The sequence below is a fragment of the Dryobates pubescens genome, chromosome 11 (genome assembly GCF_014839835.1).
Source record: "Dryobates pubescens isolate bDryPub1 chromosome 11, bDryPub1.pri, whole genome shotgun sequence".
In the NCBI taxonomy this organism is placed as follows: Eukaryota; Metazoa; Chordata; class Aves; order Piciformes; family Picidae; genus Dryobates; species Dryobates pubescens.
Genome location: NC_071622.1, coordinates 2552287 through 2569700, shown reverse-complemented (window position 1 = coordinate 2569700; position 17414 = coordinate 2552287). Strand labels below are relative to the sequence as shown.

Here is a 17414-nt window from a genome sequence, read left to right as displayed (position 1 = left end):
TTAACCCAGCACTGCCAACTCACCACTGAACCCTGTCCAGCCCTCAAGCCAGCACTGCCAACTCACCACTAGACCCTGTCCAGCCCTCAACCCAGCACTGCCAACTCACCACTAGACCCTGTCCAGCCCTTAACCCAGCACTGCCAACTCACCACTGAACCCTGTCCAGCCCTCAACCCAGCACTGCCAACTCACCACTGAACCCTGTCCAGCCCTCAACCCAGCACTGCCAACTCACCACTGAACCCTGTCCAGCCCTCAACCCAGCACTGCCAACTCACCACTGAACCCTGTCCAGCCCTTAACCCAGCACTGCCAACTCACCACTGAACCCTGTCCAGCCCTTAACCCAGCACTGCCAACTCACCACTAAACCCTGTCCAGCCCTTAACCCAGCACTGCCAACTCACCACTAAACCCTGTCCAGCCCTTAACCCAGCACTGCCAACTCACCACTGAACCCTGTCCAGCCCTCAACCCAGCACTGCCAAGTCCAGCACTGAACTCTCTCCTGAAGAAATGATGAAGAACAACCCAAACAGCTAAATAAAACCCCCACATCTTTAGCAACCCTCTGACAACCACCCCAGTGGAAGGTGTGTTTAAAGCTTGTGAGCTCCTCCAGCAGAGCAGATCCCAAAGGCAAAGGCAAGAAATCATCTACTAACCTGCTTAACTCAAGATCCTTTGTCAAGCCCAGGAAACTGATGTTGAAACTGTCCAGAAACCATAATGTTCAGGGTGAAAAATGAGCATTCACAATGCTGGATGGGCTTTGCCTCCACAAAACCTCCCTGATCTATGAGAGCCATCAAAGGTTGCCACCAAATGCATGGATTTCAGCTGCTGCTGAAGTCGAGAGCTTATTTACAACGTCATGCTTCCTTCAGAGGGGAATGGTTCTGACAGCCAAGCATTTCAAATGGAGGAAGAATGCTCTCCAAAAGGTCACAAGCACAAAGATTTTCCACATTAACTCTCCATCAATTCCATTCCTTCAAAAGTTAGGAGGAGCAGCCCAAGTCTTCAAAGCTCTTGGGTGGGAAGGGACCTTGAGGATCATTTAGCTCCAACCCCCTGCCGTGGGCAGGGACACCTTCCACCAGCCCAGGCTGCTCACAGCCTCATCCAACCTGGCCCTCAAAACCTCCAGGGAGGTGTCCAGAGGCATGGCCACTGAAAGGTTCTGTCTGCCTCATGTCCTTAAATAATGATGTGATGGTCCCTCTGCTTCTCCAGCTTTAGGCTGGTAAGCAGCTGGGCAATGCTACCAAGCTCTCCAGCTGCAGAGGTGAAGAAGAAGTGTCCAGGGTCTCAGCAAGGGAGCCATAAAATCATAGAATGGTTTGGGTTGGAAGAGACCTTAGAGATCATCTAGTTCCAAGACCCTTAAAGATCATCTAGTTCAAAGACTTTCATGATCATCTAGTTCCAACCCCCTGCCATGGGCAGGGACACCTTCCACCAGCCCAGGCTGCTCACAGCCTCATCCAACCTGGCCCTCAACACCTCCAGGGAGGTGTCCAGAGGCATGGCCACTGAAAGGTTCTGTCTGCCTCATGTCCTTAAATAATGATGTGATGGTCCCTCTGCATCTCCAGCTTTGGGCTGGTAAGCAGCTGGGCAATGCTACCAAGCTCTCCAGCTGCAGAGGTGAAGAAGAAGTGTCCAGGGTCTCAGCAAGGGAGCCATAAAATCATAGAATGGTTTGGGTTGGAAGAGACCTTAGAGATCATCTAGTTCCAAGACCCTTAGAGATCATCTAGTTCCAAGACCCTTAAAGATCATCTAGTTCCAAGACCTTAATGATCATCTAGTTCAAAGACCTTAAAGATCATCCAGTTCCAACCCCCTGCCATGGGCAGGGACACCTTCCACCAGCCCAGGTTGCTCAAGCCCTCATCCAGCCTGGCCTTGAACACCTCCAGAGAGGGAGCATCAACAACCTCCCTGGGCAACCTATTCCAGTATCTCCCCACCCTCGCTGGAAAGAAGAACACTTCAGCACAAGCCCCAGCCTTCAAGTACCAAAGTCAGGCGTAAATAATTGTCAAGCATGCAGATGAGGCAAAAAAATCATCACTCAAATTGAAGTAATTAGCTCTCAAGTCAGATTTTTCTGTCAGGTTAAGATGTTTTTTTCATTCCCCTTCTCAAATGTGACACTTCCAGATGAGGAGAGCTTGGGCAGGGCAGCAGTGTATTGTAGGCTGCCAGCATTGTGTGCAGAAGCACCCAAAAAGCAGCTGCCATGGTGGCTGCCTTCACAGCAGCCTGGCTTTCTTCAGCACCTGGCTTCAGATCTCCACAGCTTTAACACTTCTGAAGCAGGCAACGTTATCAAACTCAGAATCAATCATAGAATCAGAGCATCAACCAGGTTGGAAGACACCTCAGAGATCATCAAGTTCAACCTATCACCTAACACCTAACACCTCCTGACAACTAAACCATGGCTCCAAGTGCCTCATCCAAGCCTTTCTTGAGCACCTCCAGGGATGGTGAAAGGAGGCTGGAGTGAGGTGGAGGTAGTGTCTTCTCCCAAACAACAGTTGATGCAACAAAAGGAAATGGCCTCAGTTTGCCCCAGGGGAGGTTTAGGTTGGACAATTTCTTCCCCTTGAGGGGTGTCAAGTCCTGGTCCAAACTGGCACAGCACTGGTGCAGGGGTCTCAAAACCATGTAGAAATGGTGCTGAGGCACATGGTTTAGTGGTGACCTGACAGTGCTGGGTTTGAAGAGGATGCTTAGGAGAGACCTTCCTGCTCTCTCCAACTCCCTGAAGGGAGGTTGGAGCCAGGTGGGGGTTGGTCTCTTCTCCCAGGCAAGCAGCAGCAGAACAAGAAGACACAGTCTCAAGCTGTGCCAGGGGAGGTTTAGGCTGGAGGTGAAGAGAAAGTTCTTCCCTGAAAGAGGAATTGACCACTGGGATGTGCTGCCCAGGGAGGTGGTGGAGTCACCATCCCAGGAGGTGTTCAAGAAAGGCTTCGATGAGGCACTTGGAGCCATGGTTCAGTTGTCAGGAGGTGTTAGGTATTAGGTCATAGGTTGGACTTGATGATCTCTGAGGTCTTTTCCCACCTGGCTGATTCTCTGATTCCATTCCACACTTCTATTCTAATGGTTGGATTTGCTGATCATAAAGGTCTCTTCTAAGCAAAACGATGCTGTGATTCTAAGAATCTCCTTTGACTTTCATTAGAACTTGGAGCTGGAATTGTCACCATTCCATGGGCTGTTTTTAGTAAACAAGCCTTGCTTTGCTAATGACATCCCAGCTGCTGTTTCTAGCTCATTAATATCTCGTGGCAGATCACAGAGCTCTGGAGCAGTGCTGGATTTGCATTTATTCAGCTCTTCTCCTATCTGCTCCACTGAGATAGAGTCAACTCTTTCCAGTGAGGGTGGTGAGACACTGGAACAGGTTGCCCAGGGAGGCTGTGGATGACCCATCCCTGGGGGTGTTCATGGCCTGGTGGGATGAGCAACCTGATCTACTGGAAGGTGTTGGATTGGCCATTGGGATGTGCTGCCCAAGGAGGTGGTGGAGTCACCATCCCTGGAGGTGTTTAGGAAGAGCCTGGATGAGGCACTTGGTGGGGGACCTCAGCCAGTTCCAAGCCCCCTGCCATGGGCAGGGACACCTCACACTACAGCAGGTTGCTCACAGCCACATCCAGCCTGGCTGCAAACACCTCCAGGGATGAGGCACTTGGTGCCAGGGTTGAGTTGATCAGATGGTGTTGGGTGAGAGGTTGGACTTGATGATCTCAAAGGTCTTTTCCAACACCTAGTTAATTCTATTCTATCCTATCCTATCCTATCCTATCCTATCCTATCCTATCCTATCCTATCCTATCCTATTCTATTCCATTCCATTCCAATTAGATGAACCTTAAGGTCCCTTCCAACCCAAAGCCTTCCTGGATTCTATGAATCATCATTGAATGGTGCTGATCGAAGTGAGACCAGGCACGAGTCGGTGCCTGGGGAACCAGGGCAGTTAGACCCAAAGCTCATCCAATGATGGCCTTCTCCTGGGAAGGAGCAAATTCCCTACCTATTTAGAAGTGGAACTGTGGAGAAACCTTCCCCTGGCTGCTCCTAGAGGAAGAGCAGTAACTGCTTGTAAGAGGGACCTGAAGATATTTATGAGGGAAATCAGAAGGCAGGAGGCAGCGGCAGAGCTGGGTTTGATAAGCCAAGAGGCATATGCTAATTATAGGCTGACAGCTGTGCTCCTTCTTCTAGGAGAATTAAAGATCTGTTTAAAGTCTTCTGAGCAGTTTGCATGCACGGGGCATGTCCTCAAGCCAGCAGAGATAATCGAGAGACGGTTCCGTGGCGAGGGAAATGGAGCTGCGGCGTGGGGAGTTGCCTCCGGGAGCTGCAGGCTGAGATGACAGATCTCTGCCTCTGCCCTGAGCCACCCTCCCTCCCTTCCTCTGGGAACTCTGGTATCTCTGGTTCAAGACAGACACTAACTCAGGCTGGAGAGCTGGGTGGAGGGGGAAACTCGTGGAGTTCACCCAGGGCAAGTGTAGAGTCCTGCACTTAGAATCATAGAATCTGCCAGGTTAGCCATGGTCATAATTGAAGCAGGTGAGAATTGAAACACAAAGGCAACCAAGCAGCACATCAAGGGAACTTCACAGAATAGAGCCAACCAGGTGGGAAAAGACCTCAGAGATCATCAAGTCCAACCTAATACCTAACACCTCCTGACAACTAAACCATGGCTCCAGGTGCCACATCCAAGCCTTTCTTGAACACCTCCAGGGATGGGGACTCCACCACCTCCCTGGGCAGCACATCCCAAGAGCCAATCTCTCTTGCTGGGAAGAACTTTCTCCTCACCTCCAGCCTAAACTTCCCCTGGCACAGCTTGAGACTGTGTCCTCTTGTTCTGGTGCTGCTTGCCTGGGAGAAGAGACCAACCCCCACTTGGCTACATCCTCCCTTCAGGGAGTTGGAAAGAGCAAGAAGGTCTCCCCTGAGCCTCCTCCAGGCTAAACACCCCCAGCTCGTTCAGCCTCTCCTCATAGGGCTAATGAGGGCTTGGGAGTTAACAACCCCTTGCACCAATACAGGTGAGGGGGTGACCTGTTGGCAAGCAGCTGTGCTGTGCTGGTGGGCAACAAGTTCCCCAAGAGCCAGAAATGGGGACCAATAGTCTCCTGGGGGCATAAAGAATACTGTGGGAAGTACATCAAGGGAGGTTCTCCTGCCCCTCTACTCTGCCCTACAGAGATGACATCTGGAATGCTGGCTTCAGTTCTGGGGTCCCAAATTCAAGAGAGACAGGGACCTACTAGACAGAGTCCAGTGATGCCTCTGAAGATGCTGAGGGGCCCTGCAGCATCTCTGTGAGGAGGAAAGGCTGAGAGCCCTGGGGCTGTTGAGCCTGCAGAAGAGCAGCCCCAGAGGGGAGATGATCAATGATCTGCAAGAGTTGAAGGACCTGTGGGGGGCAAGAGGATGAGGCCAGACTCTGCTCAGTGGTGCCCAGTGGAACGACAAGGATCAACAAGGACAAACTGGAACCCAGGAGGTTCCATCTGAAAAGGAGGACAAAATTCTTTGCTGTGAGCTGGAGGCCTGGAGCAGGCTGCCCAGAGAGGTTGTGGAGTCTCCTTGTGTGGAGAGCTTCCAAAGCCAGCTGGGCATTGTGCTGCTGGGCAAGCTGCTGTGGCTGCCCTGCTTTAGCAGCGGGGTTGAACTGGATGAAGTCCAGAGGCCCCTTCCAACCCCCAGCACGCTGGGATTCTGGGATGATGGTTTAAATCTGGTTTGGTTTCACAGCTCCAACCAAAGCACATCTCCACCTTGAAGATGAGCTTTGCCTGGGCACCACTTTTCTCCTCAGTTTCTGATTTATTTCCTGGAAGAACCATGTCAAGGCAGCAGCAGCAGCACTGTCATTGCCACTGATTGCCTCCAAACCAGGCTTTTATGGCTGAGTCTTTCTTCCAATCACCATTTCTCCACCTTACCTCAACCAGGTCAGTGCAGGAATATGGATTAAGAAAATCAGTGCCTGTCAGGTGCCCACTGCAGAGCCTCCCTCCCCTCCCTTACAACCTGAGTAACAACAACTGGCAGGACTTACAATGAGAGTGAGCAATAACTACAGGGACTTTTAGGAAGCACTGGGTGATGATTGCCTGGAAATGGGGAATTTTCTATTGGCAGCCTTATGCTGGATCAGAAAAGGGGAGTTTGGAAACAAATCACAGCCAGGTCATGGAGTTCTAAGGGGTTGCTGCTCGCTGGGAACACAGAAGCCACAGCCAGTGCTCACATTCAAATGCATTCAGAGGAGATGGGTTGGGTTGGGTTGGGTTCTACCACATGTTTTAACCATTTGAGGTGTTGGCAGCGCTACAGGTGAGGGGTTGGTCTGTGGGAAGTGGAATGGAGTGGAATGGAGTGGAGTGGAATGGAATGGAATGGAATGGAATGGAATGGAATGGAATGGAATGGAATGGAATAGAATAAACCAGGTTGGAAAAGACCTCAGAGATCATCAAGTCCAACCTCTCACCCAACACCATCTGAACTCAACCATGGCACCAAGTGCCTCAGCCAGGCTCTTCCTAAACACCTCCAGGGATGGGGACTCCACCACCTCCCTGGGCAGCACATCCCAATGGCCAATCTCTCTTGCTGGGAAGAATTTCTTCCTCACCTCCAGCCTGAACCTCCCCTGTCACAGCTTGAGACTGTGTCCAAGAAGGAACTAGGGGTGCTGGTGGACAACAAGTTCACCATGAGCCAGCAATGTGCCCTTGCGGCCAGGAAGGTCTCCTGGAGGACATGAAGAAGAGTGTGGCCAGCAGCTCAAAGGAGCCTGTTCTCCCCCTCTGCTCTGCCCTAGGGAAGCCACAGCTGGAGCATTGTGTCCAGGTCTGAGCTCCCCAGTTCAAGAGAGACAGAGAACTACTGGAGAGAGTCCAGGGGAGGCTACAAAGATGCTGAGAGGCCTGGAGCAGCTCTGTGAGGAGGAAAGGCTGAGAGCCCTGAGGCTGTTGAGCCTGCAGAAGAGCAGCCCCAGAGGGGAGCTGAGCAATGCTCAGCAAGAAGCAAGGGTTGGGGGCAAGAAGACAGAGCTTGGCTTTTGTCAGTGGTGCCCAGTGACAGAACAAGGAACAAGGGGCATAAATTGAACCTGGGAGGTTCCATCTGAAGAGAGAATGCCGTCCCTGGAGGTGTTTAAGCCCAGGCTGGATGAGGCTCTGGGCAGCCTGATCTAGTGTGGGGTGTCCCTGCCCATGGCAGGGGGATTGGTACTAGATGATCCTTGTGGTCCCTTCCAACCCTGACTGATTCTGTGATACAATGAATGCCTCCCCCCAGCATATTCTCACTGTGTCAGCAGCCCCAGGCTGCAGAAATCCACCTTGAGCTCCAGACAGTGCTTGCCCTGAGCCAGGGCTGAGCTCAGCAGCCACAGTTCTGAGAGGCAGCCTGGGCCAGGCTCTCACCACCCTCAGTGGCAATCATTTCCTCCTCTCCAGTCTGAATCTTCCTCTCTGAGTTCACACCATCCCCCCTTGTCCTGTCACAACAGGCCCTGCTCAAAACTCGGTCCCCAGCTTTCTGATCAGCTTCCTGCAGCACTGAAAGGCCACCAGAAGCTCTCCCAGACTCTTCTCCAGGCTGAACAACCCCAGCTCTCTCAGCCTAACCTCACAGCAGAGGGCTTCCAGCTCTGCCATCATTGCTGTGGCCTCCTCTGGCCCCACTCCAAGAGGTCCATGTCTCTTCTGTCTCGAGGACTCCAGAGCTGGACACATCACCCTTTGTGTGCCTTTACATCAAATAAAAGTATTTTGCATTCCCAGTGCTCCCTGGGGACATTGGCCTGGGCAGTTCTCTAAGTTTCTCACTCATTAAAAGGCATTTCAGTGATTTATGCCACTAGCATAAGAACATGGGAATGGGCTGCCCAAGGAGGTGGTAGAGTCACCATCCCTAGAGGTGTTCAGGAGGAGACTTGATGGGGTGCTTGGTGCCATGGGTTAGTTGATTAGGTGGTGTTGGGTGATAGGTTGAGCACAATGATCTTCAAGGTCTCTTCCAACCTGGTCTATTCTATTCTATTCTATTCTATTCCATTTCATTCCATTCCATTCTATTATACTCTATTCTATTCTATTCCATTCCATTCCATTCTATTCTATTCCATTCTATTATACTCTATTCTATTCTGTTCTATTCTATTCCACTCCATTCCATTCCATTCCATTCTATTATACTTCTATTCTATTCTATTCTATTCTATTCTATTCTATTCTATTCCATTCTATTCTATTCTATTCTATTCCATTCTACTCCATTCTATTCTATTCTATTCTATTCTATTCTATTCTATTCTATTCTATTCTATTCCATTCCATTCCATTCCATTCCATTCCATTCCATTCCATTCCGTCAGCCTGGAGAGGACCTGCCAAGCCACCACATGCAACACTCAGCCACCACAGATGCCATCCAATCACATTTTAATATTGCTCAGAATGGTCTGGGGGGTTGGAAGGGACCTCAAAGATCATCTAGTCCCACTCCCCCTGCCATGGGCAGGGACACCTCCCCACTAGATCAGGTTGCTAAAGGCTCCATCCAACCTGGCCTTGAACACCTCTGGGGAGGGGGCACCCACAGCCTCCCCGGGCAGCCTGTTCTGGTGTCTCTCCTAAATTACCAGCACTTTCCAAGTGTTGTTATGATGGTCAAATCTCTGTTTAATCAGAGCCTCCATCTGGCAGACACTTCAGAAGGACCTCCTTGCTCAGATTTATCTCCTTCCCTTCACCAGTGAGTTTCCCCAGCAGTAAATCCCTCGTCGCCCGCGGCGTGATTGCATTTGCATAAGGTTAAGCAAATCGGTGTCTCCACTGAGTCAGTTTGACACAGAGCTGTGAGGCTTTCTTCTGCCAAGGCCAAGCTTCCTACAAACCTCCCTGCTCTCCCAGGACTCTGTTCATGACCAACTTTTCCTTTGGTGGAAGGACTCATTTAAGGGCTTTGCCCAGAGATGTGGTTGAGGCCCCATCCCTGGAGACATTCAAGATCATAGAATCATAGAATTGTTTAGGGTTGGAAGGGACCTCAAGATCAGCCAGGTCCAACCCCCCTGCCATGGCCAGGGACACCTCACACCGCAGCAGGTTGCTCACAGCCACCTCCAGCCTGGCTGCAAACACCTCCAGGCAGGAGGCTGCCACCACCTCCCTGGGCAGCCTGTGCCAAGCTCTCACCACCCTCATGAGGAAGAACATCTTCCTGACACCCAATCTCAATCTCCCCATTTCTAGTTTTATTCCACCCTCCCCATCCCTCTCACTCCCTGACTCTCTAAAGTCCCTCCCCTGCCCCATTTCCCCCTTTTTTCCCCTCAAACCCAGAGCACCTGGGCTCTGTTGCAGTCTCCTCCCACCCCAGGGGTGGCCACTTGGCCCTCCCCACCCACTCCCCTATTTAATCCCTGCCAGAGGAGGCTGCAGCCCTAAGCTGAGCCCATTTGGGCTGAGGATCCTCCTCTCATCTCTGGTGAGTGCCTCTGGTGCACACTGGGTGATGGTGGTGGTGACAACAAAGGCCGGGGGGCCTGGTGGCCCCCCGGCTGTTAGGGCCAACATTGCTGACTGCTTTGCTAGACTGCTTTAGTATCACCCACAGGTGTTGGCTGGGGCTGCTTACTGGGGCAACCTGTGCCAGTCTCTCACCACCCTCATGGGGAACAACAACTTCCTAACAGCCAATCTGAAGCTACCCATTTCTAGTCTTGCTCACTTCCCCCCCAGTCTATCACTCCCTGACACCCTCAAAAGTCCCTCCCCAGCTTTCTTGCAGCCCCCTTCAGATCCTGGAAGGCCACAATGAGGTCTTCTGGGAGCCTTCTCTTCTCCAGACTGCACAATCCCAACTCCCTCAGTCTGTCCTCATAGCAGAGCAGCTCCAGCCCTCTGCTCATCCTTTCGGTCCTTCTCTGGAAGACTTTGTCTTTCTAACACCCAATCTCAATCTACCATCTCCAGTTTTGCTCCATCCCCCCCAGTCCTATCACTCCCTGACACCCTCAAAAGTCCCTCCCCAGCTTCCAGACTCAATGTGCCCCTGGGCAGCCTGATTAAACTGGAGGTGTCCCTGATACCTGTGAGGTGGGTTGGACAAGACCAAGCTGTGCCAGGGGAAGTTGAGGCTGGAGGTGAGAATCATAGACTCAATAAGGTTGGGAAAGACCTCAAAGATGATCAGTTCCAACCTGTCACCCAAGACTGTGAGGAGAAAGTTCTTCCCAGCAAGAGAGATTGGCCCTTGGGATGTGCTGCCCAGGGAGGTGGTGGAGTCCCCATCCCTGCAGGTGTTTAGGAAGAGCCTGGCTGAGGCACTTGGTGCCATGGCTGAGTTGATCAGATGGTGTTGGGTGAGAGGTTGGCCTTGCTGATCTCTGAGGTCTTTTCCAACCTGGCTGATTCTATGATTCCAAGATGACCTTTGAGTGTCCCTCCCAAGCCTATGCAATCAGTGGCCCTGGCTGCTGCAGGTCACCTCCCCTCTGCCAAGCCATTGCTTTCCGATTCAGCCCTTTGCAAGCTGTCGACCTGCTCCTCCAGAGCCATAAATCCTCAGCTAACCTCAAGTGTAACAATATTTAGAGATGCTATCAGCAGGACTCAGCTGAGCCTTCACAGTCCCATTATCTTACAATCTTCTGGAAGGCAAAAAAACCCCACCCCAACACAACCCCTTTTTTGACAGCCCAGCCTTTTTCATCTGTTTTGGGTTTTTTTTGCTTACTGCTTTGACCTTGAGTTAGTTTATTCCTTCCTCCTCTGTGTATATTACCACGAGCCAGCAGTGTGCTCTTGTGGCCAGGAAGGCCAATGGTTGCCTTGGGGGGCATGAAGGAGAGTGATTGAGAGGTTCTTTTCCCTCTGTACACAGGCCACAGCTGGAGTCCTGGGGCCAGTTCTGGGCTCCCCAGTTCAAGAGAGACAGGGAACTACTGCAGGGAGTCCAGGGGAGGCTCCAAAGATGCTGAGGGGCCTGGAGCAGCTCTGTGAGGAGAAGAGGCTGAGAGCCCTGGGGCTGCTGAGCCTGCAGAAGAGCAGCCCCAGAGGGGAGCTGAGCAATGCTCAGCAAGAGATAAAGCACCTGTGGGGGGCAGGAGGATGCTCAGTGGTGTCCAGTGATGGGATAGGGAGCAAGGGGCCATATACTGGCACCCAGAAGGAGACAAACTCTATGGTGTGAGGGTGCTGGAGCCCTGGAGCAGGCTGCCCAGAGGGGTTGTGCATTCCCCTTGTCTGGAGAGCTTCCAAAGCCAGCTGGGCATTGTGCTGCTGGGCAAGCTGCTGTGGGTGCCCTGCTTTAGCAGGGGGGTTTGGACTGGATGATCTCCAGGGGTCCCTTCCAAACCCCAGCATGCTGGGACTCAGGGATGCTTTAGGCATGGCACAAAGAGCTATTTATAGATCATTAACCTGAATACCGTTAATGAAGTGCTTATTAACATCTCCCTGCATAATCCATTTACCAGAATTAGTCTTGCTTTGCCAGACAACCTAAAGAGGTCCATGCTTTTGTCTACAAGGCATCAGCCTTTAAAGCTTATAATTATTTCTGGTTAATGCAGCCCTTGGTGTTAGGAAATGCTGCTCTGCACGTTCCAGCAGCGTACATTGCCTAATCTCTTGTATTAATTAGAGATAGTGATACAATAACACTTTGTTCTTTTCTCCTCACAACCAGGAGAGGTGTCTGAGCATAATCCTATCTCTGCTAGGAGCCTGCTTCAATATTTTCCCAACTCCTGGCTGTGTTAAAACACTGGGATTATGCACGCTAATCACTAAACAAAACAAAAGGGAGAGCTTGAGGTAGCTGCATGTGGACTCCAGGAGCAGGCACACAGGCTGCTGGGTGCTGCTCTGAAGATTCACACAACTGATTGCAGCTTCCAAACTTTAGGGCTTTTAATGTGATTTCATGGAATCACAGCCTGGTTTGGGTTGGAACCTGTCAGGTTCATCTTGTCCAACGCCCCTGCACTCAGCAGGGACATCTGCAACAAGAGCAGGTTGGTCAGAGTCCCAAGTAGCCTGACTTGGGATGGTTCCAGGGATGGGGCAGTTACCACCCTGGACTCTTCTCAGTAGTGCCTGGTTAATTCTGTATTCTGTATGCAGGGACACAGCCTCTGCTACCTTCTCTGAGCATGGGATCTGCCAATTAACCTGCTGACACCTGGAAGGTGCTGTGGTTGTCTCTCCATCCCCACACTGAGCTCCTCTGATCATGCTTGGAATGGGATGAGAGGGAAAAAGGTCTCTTGACAACAAGTTCCCTGTACCCCAGCAATGTGCCCTGATGGCCAAGAGGGCAAATGGTCTCCTGGAGAGCAGCTCTGTGAGGAGCAAAGGCTGAGAGCCCTGGGGCTGTTGAGCCTGCAGAAGAGCAGCCCCAGAGGGGAGCTCAGCAATGCTCAGCAAGACCTAAAGGAGCTGTGGGGGGCAAGAGGCTGGGGCCAGACTCTGCTCAGTGGTGCCCAGGGACAGGACAAGGGGCAATGGGCACAAACTGGAACCCAGGAGGTTGCATCTGAACAGGAGGAGAAAATTGTTTGGTGAGAGGGTGCTGGAGGCCTGGAGCAGGCTGCCCAGAGAGGTTGTGGAGTCTCCTTGTGTGGAGAGCTTCCAAAGCCAGCTGGGCATTGTGCTGCTGGGCAAGCTGCTGTGGCTGCCCTGCTGGAGCAGGGGGGTTGCACTGGTCGATCTCCAGAGGTTCTTTCTAAGCCCTGCCCGGGTTGGGATTCGGAGATTCTTTGACAGGCTGCCCATGGCTGCCCAAATGATGGTCTCCTCATTTGCTTCACATTTGCTTTCTTGTACTTCTACCTCTCTTTTGATGCCCTCCCTGTGATATTTGTTTAACAATTGGAGACAGACTTTGTATTAAAGTGAGTAAATACAATTTGCTGAAAGAGACTGAAAATAAACACGAATGTTCTTGGCTGTAGAAAACTGTCTGACTCTGGCTTCTAAAGTCAGGCAGAAAATTAGTTGCTTTCAAGAACTAAATACATTCACCTCTCATTGCCTTCAGTGGAGATCTTGGTGCTCAGCAGCTTAAAAAAAACAGATAAATTATTCAGATGTTTAAGCACAAAGCACTTGTCTGATGTTAAGTACTCACATTTTTAAATGCTGCCCTTTAATAATGATTTATTGTCTTTAAAACATGAATTAGTACTCCCTGCTGGAGCAGGAGGACTTGCCTGCTTCTGCAGCATGTGCAGAATGTTTATGCTAGCCTAGTAGCTGTCTTTTGGGCCACTCACTGCAAGAAGGACATTGAGATAAGAGAAATATAGAGTCAACCAGGTTGGAAAAGACCTCAGAGATCATCAGGTCCAACCTATCACCTAATACCTAACACCTCCTGACAACTAAACCATGGCTCCAAGTGCCACATCCAAGCCCTTATTGAACACCTCCAGGGATGGGGACTCCACCACCTCCCTGGGCAGCACATCCCAGTGGTCAATTCCTCTTTCAGGGAAGAACTTTCTCTTCACCTCCAGCCTAAACATGTCCTGGCACAGCTTGAGACTGTGTCCTCTTGTTCTGGTGCTGCTTGCCTGGAAGAAGAGACCAACCCCCACCTGGCTACAGCCTCCCTTCAGGGAGTTGGAGAGAGCAAGAAGGTCTCCCCTGAGCCTCCTCTTCTGCAGGCTAAGCAACCCCAGCTCCCTCAGCCTCTCCCCCCAGGGCTGTGCTCCAGACCCCTCCCCAGCCTCCTTGCCCTTCTCTGGACACCTTCCAGCATCTCAATGTCCTTCTTAAATTGAGTGGCCCAGAACTGGACACAGGACTCAAGGTGTGGCCTAAGCAGTGCTGAGCACAGGGCAGAATCACCTCCCTGCTGGCCACACTGTTCCTGCTGCAGGCCAGGATGCCCTTGGCCTTCTTGGCCACCTGGGCACACTGCTGGCTCTTGTTCAGCTGCTGTCAACCAGCACCCCCAGTTCCCTTTCCACGTGGCTGCTCTGTGCCCAGCCTGTAGCACTGCCTGGGGTTGCTGTGGCCAAAGTCACTTAATCCTTGTGTTTCTTCTTTCCTTTTCCCCTGTCTCTTTGCAGCTCCCAGCACGGCCCAGTACGGAATCACCGGCGACGCCGAGATCCTCTTCTCTTGCTGGTACCTGGTGTTGACGCTGTCCTCCCTCACCAGCATATTCTACCTGAAGAACATCGTTCTGCACTAAGTGTACAGACCCATAACAAAACACACACACACACACACACACACACACAAAGGCTTTTAAAGGAATTGTCTGCAAGTGCTGCTGCTGCCTGGCTCCAATCTGGTAGAGTTGTGTTGAAAGCAGCCTGGGATCTCCTCCCCCGCGGTGCCCTGGGGATGGTGGCCTTCTGTAGAATTGCTCCCTCCTGTAAATACTGCCATTCGCCTCCTTCAGTTTGTTTTGGTGGTGCTTGTTGTTGGTTTGAGGTTTTCTTCCTTTCTACCATGTTGGTTTTTTAATTCCTGATTAACTGCATTACCTTCTGAAGCAGTACACATTTGTCCTTTTTTCTGGTCATTTTGCTTTCCTTTTTCTCGCTCTTTTGTTGCCTTTCCTTTTCCTTTCTCTTTTTGTTGCCTTTCCTTTTCCTTTCTCTTTTTGTTGCCTTTCCTTTTCCTTTCTCTTTTTGTTGCCTTTCCTTTTCCTTTCTCTTTTTGTTGCCTTTCCTTTTCCTTTCTCTTTTTGTTGCCCTTTCCCTTTATCTTTCTCTCTCTTTTTGTTGCCCCTTTCCTTTTTCTTTCTCTCTCTTTTTGTTGCCTTTTCCTTTTTCTTTCTCTCTCTTTTTGTTGCCCTTTCCCTTTCTCTCTCTTTTTGTTGCCCTTTCCCTTTATCTTTCTCTCTCTTTTTGTTGCCCTTTCCCTTTATCTTTCTCTCTCTTTTTGTTGCCCTTTCCCTTTATCTTTCTCTCTCTTTTTGTTGCCCTTTCCCTTTATCTTTCTCTCTCTTTTTGTTGCCCTTTCCCTTTATCTTTCTCTCTTTTTGTTGCCCTTTCCCTTTCCCTTTATCTTTCTCTCTCTTTTTGTGTTGCCTTTCCCTTTCCCTTTATCTTTCTCTCTCTTTTTGTGTTGCCTTTCCCTTTCCCTTTATCTTTCTCTCTCTTTTTGTGTTGCCCTTTCCCTGTTTCTTTCTCTCCCTCTTTTTGTGTTGCCCTTTCCCTGTTTCTTTCTCTCCCTCTTTTTGTGTTGCCCTTTCCCTGTTTCTTTCTCTCCCTCTTTTTGTGTTGCCCTTTCCCTGTTTCTTTCTCTCCCTCTTTTTGTGTTGCCCTTTCCCTGTTTCTTTCTCTCCCTCTTTTTGTGTTGCCCTTTCCCTGTTTCTTTCTCTCCCTTTTTCTTTCTCTGTTTTTTTTTTAAGGTGTGAAAGCTCTGCAATGACTTTTTTTAGGTTTTTTGGCTCGTTGGGGGTTTGTTTGTTTGTTGGTTTGGGGTTGGGGATTCTTTTTTTTTGAGGCTATTAATTGTGATTTCATGTTTGTAATCGACCGGTTCTCAAAAGCATTCAGTCATGGTCTGCTGAGGTCTGCAGACCACAGTTTACAACAACAACAACAAAAACCACAACAAAAACAAAGCAAAACTATTGCAGTTAAAAAAAAAACAAACCAAACCACCCAAATCTGCTTCTTTAAGGCTGCAATACAAAGCTTCAGTTCCCTTCTTCGATGCTTTCTCCACATTTACACAGAAACATTTTCTTCTTTTTCTCTTTCTTTTTTTGATATGGGGGAAGAAAAAAAATAACAATCAAATAATATTGCCTTCAAAGTACTTCTTCAGAATATTGACACATATCTAGATCTTCTAGCATGAGATTCAGGTTTCAAGAACGAGCCTTGTATTATAACTGCACTGTGCAGTGCCTGCTTTCTGTTTTCTCTCCTCTCTCCTGCCAATTCAGCATGGGTGTGCCTTCATACAACACTCCTTCCCTCTCCCCTTTCGCCCAATCTGGAATGTCTCTTGGGAAACATTACTTTTTCCCCTCTCCCTCCCTCCCTCCAAGCTGGAATGTTTTGGGGAAACACTGCTTCCCTCTCCCTCTCCCTCCAATCTGGAATGTCTTTTGAGAAACACTTCCCTCTCCCTCCCTCCCTCCCCCCAATCCACAATGTCCCTTGGGAAACACTTCTTCCCCCTTCCTCCTTCCCTCTCTCCCTCCTCCCAATCTGGAATGTCTTTTGAGAAACACTTCCCTCTCCCTCAATCCAGAATGTCCCTTGGGAAACACTTCTTCCCTCTCCCTCCCTCCCTCCTTCCCTCCCCTCAATCTGGAATGTCCCTTGGGAAACAGTTCTTCCCTCTCCCTCCCTCCCCCCAGTCTGGAATGTCTTTTGGGAAACAATTCTTCCCCCTTCCTTCCTTCCTCCCTTCCTCCCTCCCCTCAATCTGAAATGTCCTTTGGGAAACACTTCTTCCTCCCTCCCTCCCCCCAGTCTGGAATGTCCTTTGGGAAATGCTATAGCAGCCTTTGGAGCACAAAAATGAATCTCAAGTGGAGGACAAAGGTGCTAGTGGCTAAAAGGAGATCTCCTCACCCATCCCCAGGAGGTCAGCAAACTGCTTCAGGTTTCTTAGGCAGTCATTTCAGGGTGGCCCCAACTCCTTGTGTTTGCCATCTGCCACCCACTAACCAGTAGCTTATCTCTATGTGGAAAAAAAAACAAACAACCCAACCAAAACTCATTTTCCCCACTACAAACCAATTCTTTTGAGACATCTTTTGAATGTAGGAACCTTTTCCCTCCATCATCCCAACTCTCCAAGCCCCCAGCTGGCTGTAAATGTGAGAGGCTGAATAAGTCCCTTTTGTATTCCTTGGCAAAAACTCTGTGAATTGGTATTTTTTTCTTGCACTTGATTTTTTTGTACTGGTTTGGCTAATTTAGCAACGATAAAGGATGCTTTTAACTCTTAGATATCTTGAAAGAAGAATAATACATGAAGTATCAAGCAGAATTTTATATATATACAGACCTATATATATAAAATACATATAAATATATATATTAAAGCGAGGTTGCTCCAATAACTGAAGTGCATGTTGCCATCCATGATAGAACCACCTCTGCAGGCAGGGCTTCAGCACAGATCTGCTATCACTGCAGAGATCTCTTTCCCCTTTCCCCCACCCCAGCAGTGAAGTCCTCCTGTGTGATTTCACAGAATCACCTGGTTGGCAAAGACCTTAAGATCACCGAGCCCAGCCCTAGCCTAACATCTCCCTGTAGACCATTTCCTACACTGCAGTCTGTCATGAAAACACTCAGAGAAGGATCAAGGCTCCAAATAGCATAAACTCTACTAATTTCTGTTTTTTAACCAGCCCTG

At 50.0% G+C, this 17414-nt stretch overlaps 1 protein-coding gene across 2 annotated transcripts in view; it reads left to right on the top strand.

Moving 5' to 3' along the window:
• Positions 1-14617, top strand: part of NEGR1 (neuronal growth regulator 1) — a 291886-nt gene extending 277269 nt beyond the window's left edge. The window contains exon 6 of one of the 2 annotated variants that reach the window (XM_054165418.1): positions 14147-14617. In XM_054165418.1, the coding sequence (XP_054021393.1) occupies positions 14147-14549 (403 nt within the window). In that variant the 3' untranslated portion in view covers positions 14550-14617. The remainder of the gene's footprint in view (positions 1-14146) is intronic. The other variant, XM_009910800.2, reaches the window with a different exon arrangement.
• Positions 14618-17414: the final 2797 nt, after the last annotated feature.